Source organism: Drosophila innubila, assembly GCF_004354385.1.
Source record: "Drosophila innubila isolate TH190305 chromosome 2R unlocalized genomic scaffold, UK_Dinn_1.0 1_C_2R, whole genome shotgun sequence".
Classification (NCBI taxonomy): Eukaryota; Metazoa; Arthropoda; class Insecta; order Diptera; family Drosophilidae; genus Drosophila; species Drosophila innubila.
The window spans coordinates 12,338,904-12,355,949 of record NW_022995374.1 but is presented as its reverse complement, the minus strand read 5'-3'; the positions used below and the strand labels follow the sequence as shown (position 1 = coordinate 12,355,949).

Genomic DNA, 17,046 nt, shown 5'->3' with positions numbered 1-17,046 from the left:
TATAAATATTATTATTTTTTATTTTAAAAAATGTCTTCTATTCAGTCCCGGTTATTAATAATAATAATAACTTATTATAGATTAACTAATTGCCCCTAATTGCAGACAACAAATTTTATTTGAGTTCAATGGTTTCATTCACCAAATTCTGATTGTTTTTAGATACGACGCAAAACTATGCTACACTTAAATTTGGTTTACACTTTAGTTACTGAAATTTCCGCTAGGTTCGTCTGAAGCGAGATACTGATCATTTCCGCTTTCAGCTATTTTTTTTTCCAGCTAAAGTGGGCGCTTAGCTTTACGGTCGACCAAATAGATTGAAATATTTCATCTTTTTGAATATAAGAGGAAAAAGCTGGGATAGAGTTTGAAATGTATACATAGACTTTATGAACATTAAAAGTAATTTCGCGTGCTTGACCGAATTCGAGGCCCGGTTATCCGAAGCTTCTCGATAATACGACCATTTTAGCTTCTATCAACATTTATTTTTCTGTGACAGCTGAAAAGTATGATACATTTTAAATCAACCATATGCTGTAGTTATTTAAGTTGCCGCTAGGTTCGTTCAGTTAAACGTAGCTTTTTTATTAGCAGAACAGAACAGCTTTGAGCTTTTAAGCATCGAAAATAGAAACCAGAGCATTGATTTCCAAATTCAAAGATGTTTGCATAAATCAACTTAGGTAGCAAATTGAATCTAAAATATACATATTATATCGTTTTTATTATTTGAATATATCAAATATACTCGTATATAACTATATTAACATAGGTAATTTAACTAATGTTTGGATGATTTATTCAACTGAGAAATTGGCTTAAGCTGTCACTGTTTTTGGGACTCTAATTGGGGCGTGGGGTTCCTTGAAATCCTTGCTGGTGGATCATTCCAATCTTGCACATGGGTACGACCGAAGATTAAGAAAACACTGCTGCCAATAAAATAGATGGCAGCGGCGACAAAGAAAACAAGGCGCCACTGAAATGCATCTTTCTACAAAATTAAAAAATAAATATAATTATTTATAGATAAATAAATTTGGAGGGTTAAGAAAAGAGGGAAAGTCGACTCACGTTATTGGTGACAATGACTCCCACAACAAGAGGTGCGGCGAGACTCATAAAGTTGGCGATGCAATTGCAGATTCCCATGATAATGCCCGCAAAATTGGGAGATAGGTCAATGTGATTGATGAGGAAGCCCACGTGAGCGGCGGAGCTAATGCCCACGGTTAGGATGAGCAGGACTACGGCGAGGGTGTCCTGATCTTTCGACACATAGCCCAGAGCAATCAACAGAATCATGGGACCGATAAAGCCAATGGAATTAAATAACTTGCGATTGAATGAGAGCGAGAGTGAATCCTTCTTCTGCAAAATCTTTGAGATCCAGGCGAAGGCCAGGCTCAGCAGAAGCATTGCGGTGTAGGGAAGCGAGGAGAGCAGCGCATTTGACTTGATATCCTTGCCCAGAACATTCTTCATGTAGCTGGGTATCTGAGTGAGCAAGGTATAGAAGCCATAAGCATAAGATGACTGCACTATCACAAGGGCCAGAACGGCAGGAGAGCGAATGATACTGAGCCAAGGTGTAATCTGCTGATGGGCCTCCTCCCCCTCCTCCCTTGCTACAGTTCTCTCGCCGGCCTGTCCCATCTCTATAAGTGCTCTCTCTTCCGCGGATATGCTCTTGGACTCGGCCGGAGAACTGGCTCCGTATAAATAATAGACCACGGCCCAAACGCAACCAATTCCGCCGGATGCATAATAGATGCATGGCCAGCCACCGAAAGCGGCAAGAAGTCCACTTGTGGCCAACATTATGATGGTGCCAAACTGATTTCCGGCATATGTAAAGTTACCCATCGATGCTCTTTCTTTAGGCGGCGCCCAAGCGGAGATCACAGTATGACAGGAAGGGAAAAGGAATCCTTGGCACACGCCTTCCAGCAAGCGCACAGCACAGAGCAGCTTCCAACCTCCCAGTTTGGCACAGAGTGGTGTTAGCACCGTCAACACCGAGCAGACGGACAGACCCGTCAGAATTGTGACCTTACCACCAAAGCGACGAGCCAAAGGACCTGCAGGTAACTGAGTCAATACATAGCCCCAGAAGAAGCTGCTCAACACCAGCGATTTTATCTTCTCCGACCAGTTGTATTCCTAAATGTAAATTATGAGCAATTGATAAAAGTTTGCTAGAAAATGTTTAAGGTTTGTCCTTACAGGAAACTCAGCCATTGCTACTATTGCCACAGATAGATTGACCCTCATTCCAAAACCCACAGCGAGGGCGCAGAAGAGCAGTAAAATTTGCACATGACGTACACCAAATCCGGAACCTGTTTGATCAAAGATTAAAGAAATTGAATAACTATTATTATTTTTTTTTTTTCTATTTCACATTTATCTAACGATCTATATCTACTACACAATTTGAAGATGAAAAAGTCTATTAGAATTTCAGTTTATATAGCACATTTTTTTTTGATTACAGGATAATAACTAATTCACTGTTTCTTACTTTCTTCCTCAAAACGACGATTCTTCACCATGTTGATGCCTCTTGTTTTTGCCACTTATTTCAAGTGTTGCATTACCGAACGCCTCAAGAACCTTTAACAAACTAACAGATAAATGTGGACCGTAGAATTTTCCCGGGAAGATGTGACAGCTTCTGTGCTTGTAATTGTACAAATCGTTAAAATCGTTAAAATATAAATCACTTTTGTTTATATTCTGATAAGATAACAGTGAGGCCTAGTAAAAAAAAATTAGAATTTTACCAACTCAAAGCTAAAAAAAAAAGTGTATAGAAAAAAACCGAGTATTTACCCAACATTATGACAAGGTGATGAGTTTGCATATCTGCAAAAAGGCCATTTCACTTCATAAATATTTTTTATTACATCTCAGGTTCAACTCTAAAATTAGATATGATTCTGAATTAATATTGTCTGCCAGAGTACAGTGAGCATAATGATTTGGTTTCCAATTCTTATATTAGTATTGCATTCTCTTCTTTTTTTAATGTTGCATCTTATAGCCAATAAATAATCATTAAAGTTATTCACATAACGTAATATCACTGTATATATGTAAAATTACCAGAAAAAAAAAAAACATAAGTAGCATAAATCATATTTTTATTTAAAATTCAAACTGAAGTTTTGATTATTAATTTTCATAGAGAAAATGCATATACGTGGTATACATCTACCCTTTTTTGAGTTTAAAAAATTGATGTAAAAGTCAAAAACAACTCTGGTATTTGCTACGAATTTTTAACGTTTTATTATCGAACGCCACAAGATTTTTTCACAAACTAACAGATGATTTTCATCCGGACTCTCTCCTCATACATATTTTTACTCTGTGAGCCAATACCTATACAGTCCATTTTTGAGTTAAAAGAATGTTTGAAAAACTAAGAATTAAACGTAGAGTTTTATTTTTATTTTCAGCTATAATGATTATTTTTGTTCGAAAATAACGCTCATGAATTAATCATTATTCAAAGAGTTTTATCTCCCTAAGTTAAATTATTATTATTTGAGTTGTAAAGTATAACTGAAATCTAAATTAATCATTATATAATTTAATTATAGCACTTAAAATGATTACAGTCCCCGCTATTGATAGATGTGGTCTATATATTCTCAGACGATTTAAGTCATTCTTCGAAAAGAGATGATATATCAGCTCATTTTTCAGATTTTCTGGGCTTTTGTGACTCCAATTCGGGGTACACGGAACTGCGCCGTGGCTTGGCTGGAGGATCGTTCCAGGGTTGGACATTGGCAGTACCAAAGAAAATAAAGAGAGCGTTGCCCACCAGATAAATGGCAGCGGCAATAAAGAAAACCAAACGCCATTGTTCCACATTGTACTGAAATTAAAAAAAAAGTCAGATAAAATCACAGTCTAATCAGGGCACAGATGACCGGAAACCCACCTTATCTGTGACAATGACACCCACCAAGAGTGGTGCATTGAGACTCATAATGCTAGCTAATCCGTTGCTGATGCCCATCAAGGTGCCAGCATAATTGGGCGACAGATCAATGTGATTCACCTGGAAGCCAAGATGACAGGCGGCATTGATGCCCACTGTCAATGTAAGCAGCACCACGGCCAGAGTGTCGTTCTCCTTGGGCACATAGCCTAATGCAATGAGCAGGATCATAGGTATATATTGTCCAATTGTGTTGAAGAACTTCCTGTTGAAGGACAGCGACAGGGAAGACTTCTCTATGATTTTTGACACCCAGATGAAAACAAAACTCAGCACGAGATTGGCAATGTAGGGCAGAGAGGAGAGCAGTGCATTGGATTTGATGTCCTTGCCCAGTATGCTGTTCATGTAGCTGGGAATCTGTGTCAACAAAGTCCAATAGCCCCAGGCGGAGGCGGCATGCACAGCTGTAAGGGCCAGAAAGGGTCCTGAATAAAGAAAACTCAGCCAAGGAGTCGGTTGTCGATTGTTCGGCTGCTGAGAATTGCCAGCGGACTCATTGGCCTGCGACATCTCAATCAGTTTGATTTCCTCTGCTGAAATACTCTTGGAATCCTGCGGTGAACTGGCTCCCCAAATATAATAGGCCACAACCCAGAGAATGCCACAGGCCCCAGACACATAAAAGATACTCGGCCATCCCCAAGCCGAGGAGGCAAGCAGTCCACTTGTGGCCAACATAACTATCGTGCCAAATTGTCCTCCAGTATAGGCACAGGTAGCCAAGGAGCCACGTTCCCTGGGCGGAATCCAAGCTGAGATTATGGTGTGAGTTGAGGGGAAAAAGACTCCCTGGCACAAGCCCTCGATAAGGCGCAGTCCACAGATCAATGGCCAGCCTCCCAAGCTGGCGCAAAGAGGTGTCAGCAGGTTCAATACGGAGCAGATGGAAACCCCAGTCAGCAGAGTTACCTTACCACCGAATCTACGAGCCAATGTTCCTGCAGGCACCTGGGTTGCCACATAACCCCAAAAGAAACTGCTCAAAACCCAAGACTTTGTCTTCTCCGATAGAGGATATTCCTGAAAGAATAGTTATGTGTAAAATATAAGCAAAGTATTATATTAATAACCAAAATACAATTGTCAATGTTTCTCAAATCAACAATATCAAATCAAATTTACAAATGCCAAAATAGTTTTTTAAGTTTAATTAAACTCTTTAACACTCACCGGAAAATCAGGATTAATTGTAGCTGCATCTGTCATCGCCACCACAGCCACAGAAAGGTTGACTCTCATTGCAAATCCCACTGTGAGACCACAGAATAGCAGAAAAATCTGTAGATGACGCACGCCAAGTCCACTGCCTATATAATAAAAAATCATTCAATTAGCTCCAAGATATTCCCTCAATCATATTCCGAACAAAATTATAAGATAAGAAAATGGTGAAAATTAAATATTTTAATTTTTATGAGGGACTGCAAAATGTAGTTATGAGTTTAAAAAAATTGACAACAATAATTTTTATAAAAAAATTGAATAATAAATATTATTTTAAAGAAATTTAAAATAATAATTAATTTCAATTTATTTTTGATTTTTATAATAAAAATTGAAATAAATAATTATTTTAATTTTTATAATAAAAATTTACACTAATAATTATTTTTAATTTTTATAAGAAAAACTTAAATTAATTATTATTTTTAATTTTTATAATAAAAAATAAAATTAATTTTTATTTTCAATTTTTATAATAAAAAATGAAATTAATTGTTATTTTTCAACTTTCTTATGAAAATCAGCATTAATTTTTATTTCATAATTTTTATTTTAAAAATGATATCTGTTACGGTCCCTGATTTTTATTGGCTCGACTGGTGTCAAATAAATTCAGCAGCAAATAGAGATTATCTAAACATATTCTCTGTCAAGATAAGTGGTTATAAACTAAAAATGATTAATGATTTGCGCTACCGACGCGTTAACTTAATGACGTTTTCATTTTGGTCAAGGTTAAACTAGGTCACAAAAATTGTTTTAATTAATTAGATAGACTCGAAAGTTAAAGATTACAAGCAAGGATTTTTCCAAAGTAAGATAAAAAAGTAAGGTATATTGAATAGGTTCATTTTTAAAATATGAAATATACGACAGTAAAATTTTAAGAAAAATCACAATTTTATACATTTTTCATCAATTAGAAACAGAAGACACTTATTAGGAAAATTCTTACCTTCATCTTCGAAGCGACGATTTTTTACTATGCCGTTGATGCCCGCCATTCTCTTAAATATTTAATTAGTTGGGCTTCTCTCAGTTGCATTACCACTTGCCACAAGACCCTCTGTTGACTAACTGAATATCATTCAGATGAACGTCTTATAAGTACTATCATCCCAAAAATTTGTGATCAACTCAACAATCTCCTAAGGTTTTAAGTTGAATATAGATAAGATAAGCGAGAAATACGAGTATGTAAATGCAAAAGATATAGAAGATAGTATAGACAGTAAATCGGCTTTAATCTATACGTAGGCTAACAACAATTTTCAGCGAAATTAAAAAAAAAAATGAAAATAAAAAATTACCTTTTCGATATATTATTATTTATATTGTTTATTTATAAAAACTTAACACAATCATAACTAAAGATGGAATTTTTCTAAGCCTCTTCTGTTTTTTCCTGTGACTCCAACTTATGCGTAGAGCTGCGTTGTGTCTTTGCTGTAGGATCATTCCAATCCTGAATATTAGCTCTTCCGAAAATCACAAAGAGACCATTGCCCACCAGATAGAAACCAGCTGCGATAAAGAAGACCAATCTCCACTGATTCGCATTTTGCTGCAGAGAAAGAGAGAATGAATTTAAATAAGCTGATTTTAGGACTTAATTAAATTAAGTTTCTTACCTTATCGGTTACAATAATGCCAACTAACAGCGGTCCGATGATGCTCATGATATTGGCAATACCATTGCTGATACCCATTAGAACTCCAGCAAAATTGGGGGACAGATCAATGTGGTTTATCATAAAGCCAAGTTGGGCAGCTGCGCTAATGCCAATTGTAAGAGATAGTATAACGACAGCGAGAATATCCTGATCATGTGGCACATATCCCAAAGCAACAAGTAGAATCATAGGAATATATTGACCAACTGTATTAAAGGTCTTGCGACTGAAGCTCAGCGAGAGTGAGTCCTTCTTCTGCAAAATCTTGGACACCCAGACAAAGAAGAGGCTAAGCACAAGCATCACAACGTAGGGGAGTGAGGAGAGCAGCGCATTAGCCTTAATATCCTTGCCCAGGACATTTTTCATGTAGCTGGGAATCTGGGTCAAAAGCGTCCAAAATCCCCAATTCGAAGCACAATGAGTGGCAATTAGAGCCAAGAATGGAGGCGATGTTAAGAAGCTCATCCAAGGTGTGGGAATGTCCTCCTTTGGCTGCTCGGATTTGGTGGCAACTTCGCTGGCCTGAGTCAACTCGATAAGCGTTCTCTCCTCATCTGATATGCAGCTCGAAACTCCCGGTGAACTGGCTCCTCGTTGAAAGTAAGCGGCAACCCATACACATCCAGCTCCCCCAGATATATAGAAGATGCTGGACCAGCCTGCCATGGAAGCCAGCATGCCACTTGATGCCAACATTGTGATGGTACCAAACTGAGCTCCCACATAAGCATAGGTGCCCAAGGAGGCTCTTTCCCGCGGCGGAACCCATCCGGAGATCAGCGTGTGATAAGATGGATAAAGGACTCCTTGACAAACTCCCTCAAGCAACCGCACGGCACAAAGCAGCTGCCATCCACCTAACTTGGCACACATCGGGGTAAACAAATTCAGCATGGAACAGGTGGACAAACCAGTTAATATCGTCGCCTTAGCACCGAATTTACGGGCCAAAACACCGGCGGGCACTTGAGTCAATACATAGCCCCAAAAGAAGCTGCTCAACACCAAGGACTTGGTCTGTTCCGACCAGTTGTATTCCTAAATCAATAGATGCACATATTAATTAGATTGATTTTCCTTAAGGATTTTAATTCCGGAAAATTGCTTACAGGCAGCTCAGTCATTGCCACGATTGCCACCGAGAGATTGACCCGCATGGCAAAGGCAACCATTAGGCCAAAGAAGAGTAATAACATTTGCACATGACGTTCGCCAAGCCCTGAACCTACAATTCGATAAAATTTTAAGAAAAAATGTATGAAAAAAAGATTGAATACGTAAAAAAAATAGTATTTAGGATACAAAAAATGCAGTAATAATCCAAAGATCTAAAGATTGTTGTTTTATATTGCTTTATACCAAATACGATATAAGAAGTAACCAAGTTCCAAGGTAAAATTTATGTTTAACAAAATTAATTTAATTTGAATGCAGAATGAATTTAAAGGCCAAACAATGATCAAAATGACATTTCACTGAAAAATCGGTCTAGTTCTGAAAAAGGTTTAAAATATTGAAATACCCAAAAATATAAGACAAGACGAGCCCCTTAAAAAAGGGACAGAAAACAGAGAGAAACCCTATTTATTTAACGACACTTATTACCTCTACTAGCTAAAAAACAGTAGTCCATTACGTATTATCTTTATAGGTGTTATGTTTACAATTATCTTATTAAACTTTATCTACAGCTACTTGCGTAAAGGAAAACTATGAATGAGATTTATAACATAGACGCAAGTAAACTCTGCTGTTGATAACAATTACTTTAGAACCTATGTAATGCAATTGCGATTGCTTAAAATTTATAACTGCCAACTTACATTATAGGATGGGGCTTACTACGTTGAAGCTTAATATTAAATATTATCCAGTGGCAAATATTGCATCTTATGATATATTCAAGTTTAAGGCTGACTTTCAGTTCACCTCAACTGAAGATCGTCATATGTATTTCATAATAATATTTCTTATAAAATATTTCTCATTCAAAGTACAACCTACCTTCATCTTCGAAGCGTCGATTATTTACTTTTTGAATGTTTTCAGACATTCTTGTTAAGCCTTAAGGGTCAGATAGATTTCACTGAGTTACTTTACTTTACGCCACGGAATCTTAACACGGACTAACTGCTTAGATTTGGATACAACATCATTCCCGGATTTTGTGGCTTGTAAATTTGAACTGCATCTGTCCGTCATGACTGTCGCCTAACTGACACAACCCTGCTGATATGTGTAAATAATTATTGTGATTAGATTGCCAAAAGGTGAGATTCAAAATAGAAGAGTACACAAGTGATTGTTTAATGTTTTTTCTTAAATTTATTTTTTTTCTTTTTGTATCTTGGTCTTTATACACATATGCAACAAGGCCTTATGTAATTAAGCACTACTAACTAAACTTAGTATAAAAAATTCAAATAAAATGTACAATTTATAAAATACAAATACAAAACGATGGCGAATTCGAGGGGCAATGTTAAAATACATTGCTTCGAATTGCAGTTATTGTAATTATCTAACGAGTTTCGCCTCTCGCTCTTCAGCCAGATGACTAGCGGTTCTCTCTCTCTCTCTCTGTCTGTCTCTCGCTGGGAATGTCTCTAGTGTTGAGACTCCACTTGGGGTGTGGAGTTGCGACGATGCTTGGCTGGAGGATCGTTCCAGGGCTGGACATTGGCACGACCAAAGATGATGAAGAGTCCATTGCCCACAAGATAAATGGCTGCGGCAATGAAGAAAACAACTCGCCATTGTTGTGCATCTTTCTGCAAGTTCAAAAAAATATATATAGAATTAGCTTTTGCTTTTGAGGTGCATACAATAGAAAGTACACAGAGAGAAAATTAAGTTAGAGTGACTTTAAAATAAGTAGTACTAAAAAGTTGAAAAATTACTATTAATTTCAATTTTTATTATAAAAATTTAGTAAAATAATTAATTTCAATTTTTAATCTTAATAATAAAAATTATTGGTCAAATTCTATAATAAAAATTGAATAAAAATTGAATGCAAATATCCTTTGAACCAAGTGGTGTATTTCCACAATCTATAAATATTTATGATGTGTGGCTCAATACTTTTCATATGATACATTACACGACCTTAAAGGACGTATACTAGGGATATTTAAAGTATTGATATTTGCACTCAATTTTTATTCTTCAATTTTTATAATAGAAATTGACAAATAAATTTATATTTTTGATTTTTAAATTAACAATTATTTTTAATGTATATAATAAAAATTGAAATTAATTATTATTTTAAATTTTTATAATAAAAATTAAAAGTAATATTTATTATTCAATTTTTATATACAAATTTGTTGTATTCAAATAATAATTTGGAGTCCCTGTTTAATATCATTTTCTATATTCAAATTAAAGAAATGGTAACTGAATTCATTTTAATCGTAGTGTTCATCATTTCATGTTTTTTTTACTTGGTTTTTTCGCTCAGTGTAGTAGACTTACCTCGTTGTTGACAATGAAGCCAACGAGAAGGGGAGCAATGATGCTCATGATGTTGCCCACGCAGTTTGTGATGCCCATGAGAATGCCAGCAAAGTTGGGCGACAAATCAATGTGATTGATTTGGAAGCCCAGATAACAGGCGCCATTGAAGCCGACTGTGACAGTTAGCAGGATGACAGCCAAGTTGCTCTGATCGCTGTCCACATAGGCCAGGCCAATGAGGGCCAACATGGGCACCCACAGACCGAGGGAGTTGAAGAGTTTCCTGCTGGTCACAGTCGAGATGCAGTTGCGTTTGTTCAGTTGCATTGCAATGGCCGAGAAGATGAAGGACATGATGAACATGGCAAAGTAGGGAAGAGCCGAGAGCAGCGCATTCGATTTGATATCCTTGCCCAGGACATTCTTCATGTAGCTGGGAATTTCGGTGAGCAGCGTCCAGAAGCCCCAATTGTTGGCACTGTGGGCAATGATGAGCGCCAAGAAGGCGGGAGAGGTCATGAAACTCATCCAAGGTGTGTGCAGTTTCTCCTTGGGTTGCTCCGACACCGCTTCACTCGCCTGCGTCATCTCAATCATCTTCCTCTCCTCCACAGAGATCTTCTTGTAGTCCGCCGGCGAACTGGCGCCCCAAATATAGAAGGCGATCGCCCAGATGCAACCAACGCCGCCGGATATATAAAAGATGCTGGGCCAGCCAGCCGATGAGGAGGCAAGCAATCCACTTGTGGCCAACATCACAATGGTACCAAACTGATTGCCAGTGTAGGCGCAGGTGCCCAGCACAGGTCGTTCATTGGGTGGCACCCAGGCGGAGATCAGCGTATGCACAGATGGGAAGACGACACCCTGACAAAGTCCCTCCATGACACGCAGGGCACAGACCAGCTGCCAACCTCCCCACCTGGCGAACAGAGGTGTCAGTATGTTCAGCACTGAGCAGAGGGCCAGACCCGTCAGCAGAGTGATCTTGCCGCCAAATTTGCGAGCCAATTGACCCGATGGCACCTGGGTGAACACATAGCCCCAAAAGAAGCTGCTCAACAGCAAGGATTTCGTCTTTTCCGGCCAATTGTATTCCTACAAAAAATATAATTTATTAGTTACAATCAAAGATAAGATCTAAGGATTGTAATATTTTAATAGAAATAATTCGAATAATAATGCTTAAAGTACTTAAGAATACACTTAATACTTACGGGAAAATTGGGATTTGAGCCTTTTGAATCTGTCATGGCCACCACGGCCACGGAGAGATTGACACGCTGGGCGTAGGCCACTGTTAGAGCGCAGAATAACAAAAAGGTTTGAAAATGTCGTACCCCCAATCCATACTCTAAATAATAAAAAATAAATAAATAATTGAATAAATAAAAAAACAAATATAATCAAGTGCTTAAGTGGAATATAACTAACGTATACGTAATATTGAACTTCAACTTGATTCATATATATATATATATATAGTTTATAGTTTAATCAATGACTGATTGATCGTTGCAGACGCCGTTCCTGAAGCCAATCATTGATTGTTCTCTTATCAGGCTGTAGGTCGCATGTAGGTCACTAGCCTAGCCTGTTGCCACGATTTTCATGATTTTTGCGTAGTGCTTTAATGGAATTACCCCAAACAAGCCTCCAAGTCATTTATGCCATATATCATGCAGACGTATCATAGCATTATCATCTCTTATCTGGCTAGACTCCAGATAATCTATGTATTTGCATCTATGAGCTTCTGGTCTTACATTTTCTTTTGAAATTCCCAAAATATTCCGTTCACCCTCATTGTTTATCTTGACTAAAATGCCAAAATCAACGCCAAATTTGACGTCATTTAAGCATTAAAATCCCCTATCCCTTGCCTTCTCCTTGACCTAATACTAAGTAGACCGTTTAAGTGGCGGTTGATAAGATGTGTGTGGGTTGAATTAATAAGACTGATTAAGATATAACCGCTTCGGTCCACTTTTATACAGTCTGCCAGTAAAAAAAGGGGCTCGTCTCCTATGAAAATTCTTAATCTATCTTGCTTATTTTAGGTTTGAGCTAGTTAAGAGTTAACTCAATAATTGCGAGATGAACACAAGCCAGACAACTATTTGAAATGGTCAATCAAGCGAAACAAAAACAGATTATAATATAGTTAGTTGTATAATAAGTATAACCAAAAACATCTCAGCCGAAACAGATTCAAGAACAGGCAACTTATGATACCTACATACCTTCTTCTTGAAAGCGACGATTCTTCACCATTTTAATAAATTCTTTTAAGTTTAAACTAATCACAAATATTGTATCGAATAGAGATTTAAAAAATACTTTCGAAAATTGCTGTGAAATACACTTGTGCTCAGCACGGAGACTGTTAAATAACTAACTGATTGATATTTTTTCGAGCATCTTATTTCACACTTGTTTGACTAGTACACTGATAGAAAAGACCGGTATTGAAAATCAGAAAATCTTAAACATTTTCTAAAAAAATTAAACAAAACATAATATTTAAATTAAGAGGTTCTGTCTTGTTTTTAGAATTTTGGATACTCGATCCAAATTTAAGAAAATACTTTACAAACTTCATTTATAAAAACTAGAATTTACTTCTTAAAATGCTTTTAGAACAAACCCATTTTTATCAGTGTAGTTGTAATAAAATATGTTATATATATTAAATATACATGAGTGTAACAATCTGTTTCTAAATATATTTATTCAGATTCAATAGCGCTGATAAGTGCCTGAATTGTTAACCCGCAAATGGACTTTAGCTATGGTACAACCATTTGTGGTAGCTAGTTTTATGTAATTTACATTTTTTTTAAAGTTATATCGCAGTTCTCCTTCACTTGTAAACTTGACATGGTGTACAGCAATAAATAATGCTAATCAGTATTAATTTAAATTTGCCGTTAGCAATATGATTATTTAAAGCTGGCAATGCCGCAAACTCAAAGCTCGGGAGCTTTTGCCTTATCGTGACAGCGAATTGTTGTTTATGGCAACGAAAGCTCGTTTGTTATTGTTTACAAACAGTAAAAACGCCAGATGATGAACTGCAATACAAAGTAAATAAGCTTGAGTCTCTGAAAAAACTACGATCGTTAGAGTTGAGTGATCGCGTTTAGATGAATGCAAATTGTTATTATTATTATTATTGTTACAGCAATTATTAGTTACGGTTTTTCTCACACTTCGTTCCAAAGTGTGGCACGATCGTCTCGTGCAAATGATAAATGCCAATTGGGCACGCTTTTGGCCAAGTCAGTGAGCTTTTGCTAACAGTTGTTTAATAATATGTACATTTGTATCAAGGGCTTTCAATTGAAAACAATTGAGGTCTTTTCTGATAGACAGTGCAAATATTGTGTATACGCCACGAGGAATATCCTCAAGTAGTGTGATAAGCATTCTCCACTCAACGGCATTAATACCAGTGTGTTATTTTGTTGGTCAGTTAAGTTAAACGACTTTGAAATGTCCATCAGATGCATTTAATGATAATGATGAAACGCCGGGCTGATAAAGGCCGTACGCCACTCGATGATAGATACAGATACACAGATACGTTTTTATTAATGAGGACGTCTCCGTATTGCCCAAAATGTATGTCACGACGAGAACATTTTTTTTTTTTCGTTTTTGGCAATGAAACCTGCAGAGCGAGTTTTTTTTTGCAAATGTATCTATAGTTGTATTTGTATCTGTATCTCAATCAAAATACGCTATAATGTTGCCAATATGCTAGACAGCATTGAACTTAGTACTTAACGTGTGTGTGTGTGTATCAAGTTGTACTGGTGTCAACATAAACATAAGCCTGACGCCTTGTGCCGGCGCCTACCTTGCAAATTTGAATAATTTGTTAAGTGTATTAAAAAAAAAAATATACAAAATTACATAATGCAAAGTATTTAACATCATTTCGCAGGCGAGTATATAATTTATATCTTTACGGAAGATATTGTGTGTTTTTTTTCTTTTCACCAAAGTGCTTTGCAAAAATAACTTAACTCATTAATTAACATATATACTATAATATGTAATTTGTTTTGGATTTGAAGTTCAAGTACTTTGAGATCGGGAGGCTTGATTCGAGGCACCTTCCTGTAATTAACAGTCGATCCCTTTTAATAATTTATATCTTTCAATTGCAGCTGTTTGACTTGTTGACTTGCTGACTGTCTGACTGTCTGACTCTGCTTTAGTTAGTCAAAGCAGGAACATAAACATTGAGCTTAGCAAATATGCGAGATTTATGTTTTAGCCATATACGAAACTAATTGTTCAAAGAAAGTAACTAACTAGTGTCTAGTATCTAGTATCTAGTATCTAGCATCTCGTATCTCACAGTGCCTGTCAACGGGCGAGTTCTGTATCTGGAGCGCCAGCTTTGTCTGTCGCTCATTAGCTGATTCTGACTTAACTGGAATCTCGCTCGTGAGTCTCGAGAGAGTCTTGACAGACTACCTGTCGTTTCATTGTTCCCAGTCAGTGAGACAGCCAGACAGCCAGACAGGCAGACAGGCAAACTGTGTGCTGTACTGCAAATTTGCATACAAACTTTGACGATTTACGGCCGTATTTGTAAATATTGAAAATATTGTAAATCACCTTCCTGTCTACGGTCATGATTTGGTGGCGCCTTTCCAGCTCAAACTCCCCTAAAACTCTACTCCCTGTATTTTTTAAATTCATCAAATTTACTCGCTACCCGCAAACAATTAGAATTAACTAATAATAATAATATAGTATATAGTAATTAAGATGCCAACTCTAATGTCAAATGTAGCAAATGGAAAGCTGAAACACTAACCACTCAGTTATCTAAACACTTCTTTATGTACTCTAGACAGTTGCACAATAAATATTTAAGCTTATAAACAATTTTACTCAAGGGTTTTTTTTGTTCGAACTTTTAATGTCCAATCCAAATCGGCTTATACCAAAATGAATTTCACTTCAATTGCCGCACGAAAAGCAAACAAATAAAAAAAAGCCGAAATAGACAAAAACAAAAATATTTGCACATACTTGAAATAAATTTACGATCTGTAGATAAACAATTAAAATAAGTTTGTTAATTTTATTTATTTTCTGTCGATTAATTATCAACTCTATTCAAAAATTTGACGAGAAAAAACTAAAGTGAAATTTATTTATAAAGAGTTAACATTTTAATAGATTTTTAATAATTTATATTCGATTTTTTAACTAATTGATGTAGATATTTATTTTAAACTTATTAAACACCTTGCAATAACAATAAAAACTGTTTAGGAATGTTTTTATAGGAATTTATATATTAAGAAATCTGTTTAAAAATGTACTTGCTGATACCAAATGACACTAATTTTAGCACACAGCTTGCAACACGTGAGCAAGCTGTACATTTATATATTTTTAATTTTTTTAAGAACTGTCTTTAATGATATTCAGAGAGTTCCTTTCTGCGTTTCCGCCACTTACTTGGCGCGCCTGCTTCCGCTTCCGCTTCCTTTTTATTGTCTATTGAGACGCCATTATCATTGACCTGCATAGATCCTTTATTACCACAGCAAATGAACTTCATTTTGCTTTTATTTTATATTTATTGTTATTTAAGTAGTTAGTTTTTTGACAAAGTTATTAAGAAAACTTTGTGTTGTTATAATTTATTGTGTATTTTAGTTTGTCGTTGCGTTGGCAGTTTTAAAAAATGTTCGTATTTTCATTTAGTTTTAAGCACTTTTTTCCGTTTACGACGTTTTGCGCATTAAATGTTTGCCATTTATTTATGGTTTGCTTTACTTAATGTGCCGTAACAATTGAATTATTGTTCTTCGTTCTTCCAGCGACTCCAAACACAGTTCGCACGCTACTGCCCAGCAATTGGCAGTGAATCGATTGTAGCTAACAAATATATTGGCATGTTAACAGTTCCCGATTTTTAAGTTCAATAGTGATAGTGATATATATATTTTGTTATTCGTTGTTTTTTATTTTTGGTTGAACGCGTTCGTTGCTCGACTCGTTGCCAATTTACAGACCGAACTGAACGCTGAGCCGTTGTTGGCCACTCCATTTATATGGCTAATGGGACATACGCTACCGCTGCCGCTGCCGTCGTCGTTGACGCTGCTGTTGACGCTTTCAACGCTCGCGTACTCGAACACGCTCCCGGCGTGCAGCCAGCTAGCAAAAGCAGTGCAAGCTTCGGCTTCGACGACGACGGCGACAGCGCAGTCAGCGCCAACGTCGCGTCATCGGGTAAACTCTCAACACTCTGCTAGCCCGTGGACATTTCTGATTTCTCCGCTTGAGACTCTACTCAACTCGAACCGAATCTTATCAGAATCTTCTCTAGATTAGACATTGGACTGGCAACCACGAGCTTGTCAGGCCGCCAGGGACAATGTTACACCTGTCCCCGATATCAAGTGCTACTACACACATCGAACTAGTCATACTATTCATATATGTACAGAAAGGGTAACGGATGTGCCTTAGACTGGCCATAAACCAAGTGGAATAATTTTATACAATTATGTTAGAAATTGACACCACTTGAGGTAGCACTAAATGCTATCTAAATTGACCTGCTAAACAATAATATTATGAACTAATGGAAAATTTTGTCAAACATTCAGGTGTGTTTCACAA

At 36.7% G+C, this 17,046-nt stretch overlaps 3 protein-coding genes across 6 annotated transcripts; all 3 read right to left on the bottom strand.

The window, feature by feature from the left end:
• Positions 1-782: 782 nt before the first annotated feature.
• Positions 783-2,638, bottom strand: LOC117783482 (putative inorganic phosphate cotransporter). The gene is made up of 4 exons (XM_034620891.1): positions 2,531-2,638; positions 2,233-2,348; positions 1,081-2,169; positions 783-1,000 (listed from the first exon to the last, which is right to left on the bottom strand). Exons 1-4 carry the CDS (start codon positions 2,559-2,561, stop codon positions 833-835), a joined length of 1,404 nt encoding a protein of 467 aa, XP_034476782.1. The 5' UTR covers positions 2,562-2,638; the 3' UTR covers positions 783-832.
• Positions 2,639-3,509: 871 nt separating this feature from the next.
• Positions 3,510-9,048, bottom strand: LOC117783304 (putative inorganic phosphate cotransporter). 3 transcript variants are annotated; one of them, XM_034620655.1, is made up of 4 exons: positions 8,929-9,048; positions 5,195-5,331; positions 3,962-5,044; positions 3,510-3,895 (listed from the first exon to the last, which is right to left on the bottom strand). In XM_034620655.1, the coding sequence occupies exons 1-4, from the start codon at positions 8,975-8,977 to the stop codon at positions 3,710-3,712; spliced, it is 1,455 nt and encodes a 484-aa protein (XP_034476546.1). In that variant the 5' UTR covers positions 8,978-9,048; the 3' UTR covers positions 3,510-3,709. The 3 variants fall into 3 exon arrangements, with proteins under 3 accessions (XP_034476546.1, XP_034476544.1, XP_034476547.1); XM_034620653.1 differs by lacking the exon at positions 8,929-9,048 and adding an exon at positions 6,204-6,309; XM_034620656.1 differs by lacking the exons at positions 3,510-3,895; positions 3,962-5,044; positions 5,195-5,331 and adding exons at positions 6,569-6,812; positions 6,880-7,962; positions 8,034-8,149.
• Positions 9,049-9,229: 181 nt separating this feature from the next.
• LOC117783303 (putative inorganic phosphate cotransporter) lies at positions 9,230-16,463 on the bottom strand. Of its 2 annotated transcripts, none has more exons than XM_034620651.1 (4): positions 15,874-16,463; positions 11,604-11,740; positions 10,405-11,484; positions 9,230-9,695 (listed from the first exon to the last, which is right to left on the bottom strand). In XM_034620651.1, the coding sequence occupies exons 1-4, from the start codon at positions 15,974-15,976 to the stop codon at positions 9,531-9,533; spliced, it is 1,485 nt and encodes a 494-aa protein (XP_034476542.1). In that variant the 5' UTR covers positions 15,977-16,463; the 3' UTR covers positions 9,230-9,530. The 2 variants fall into 2 exon arrangements, with proteins under 2 accessions (XP_034476542.1, XP_034476543.1); XM_034620652.1 differs by lacking the exon at positions 15,874-16,463 and adding an exon at positions 12,630-12,675.
• Between the last annotated feature and the right edge of the window lie 583 nt (positions 16,464-17,046).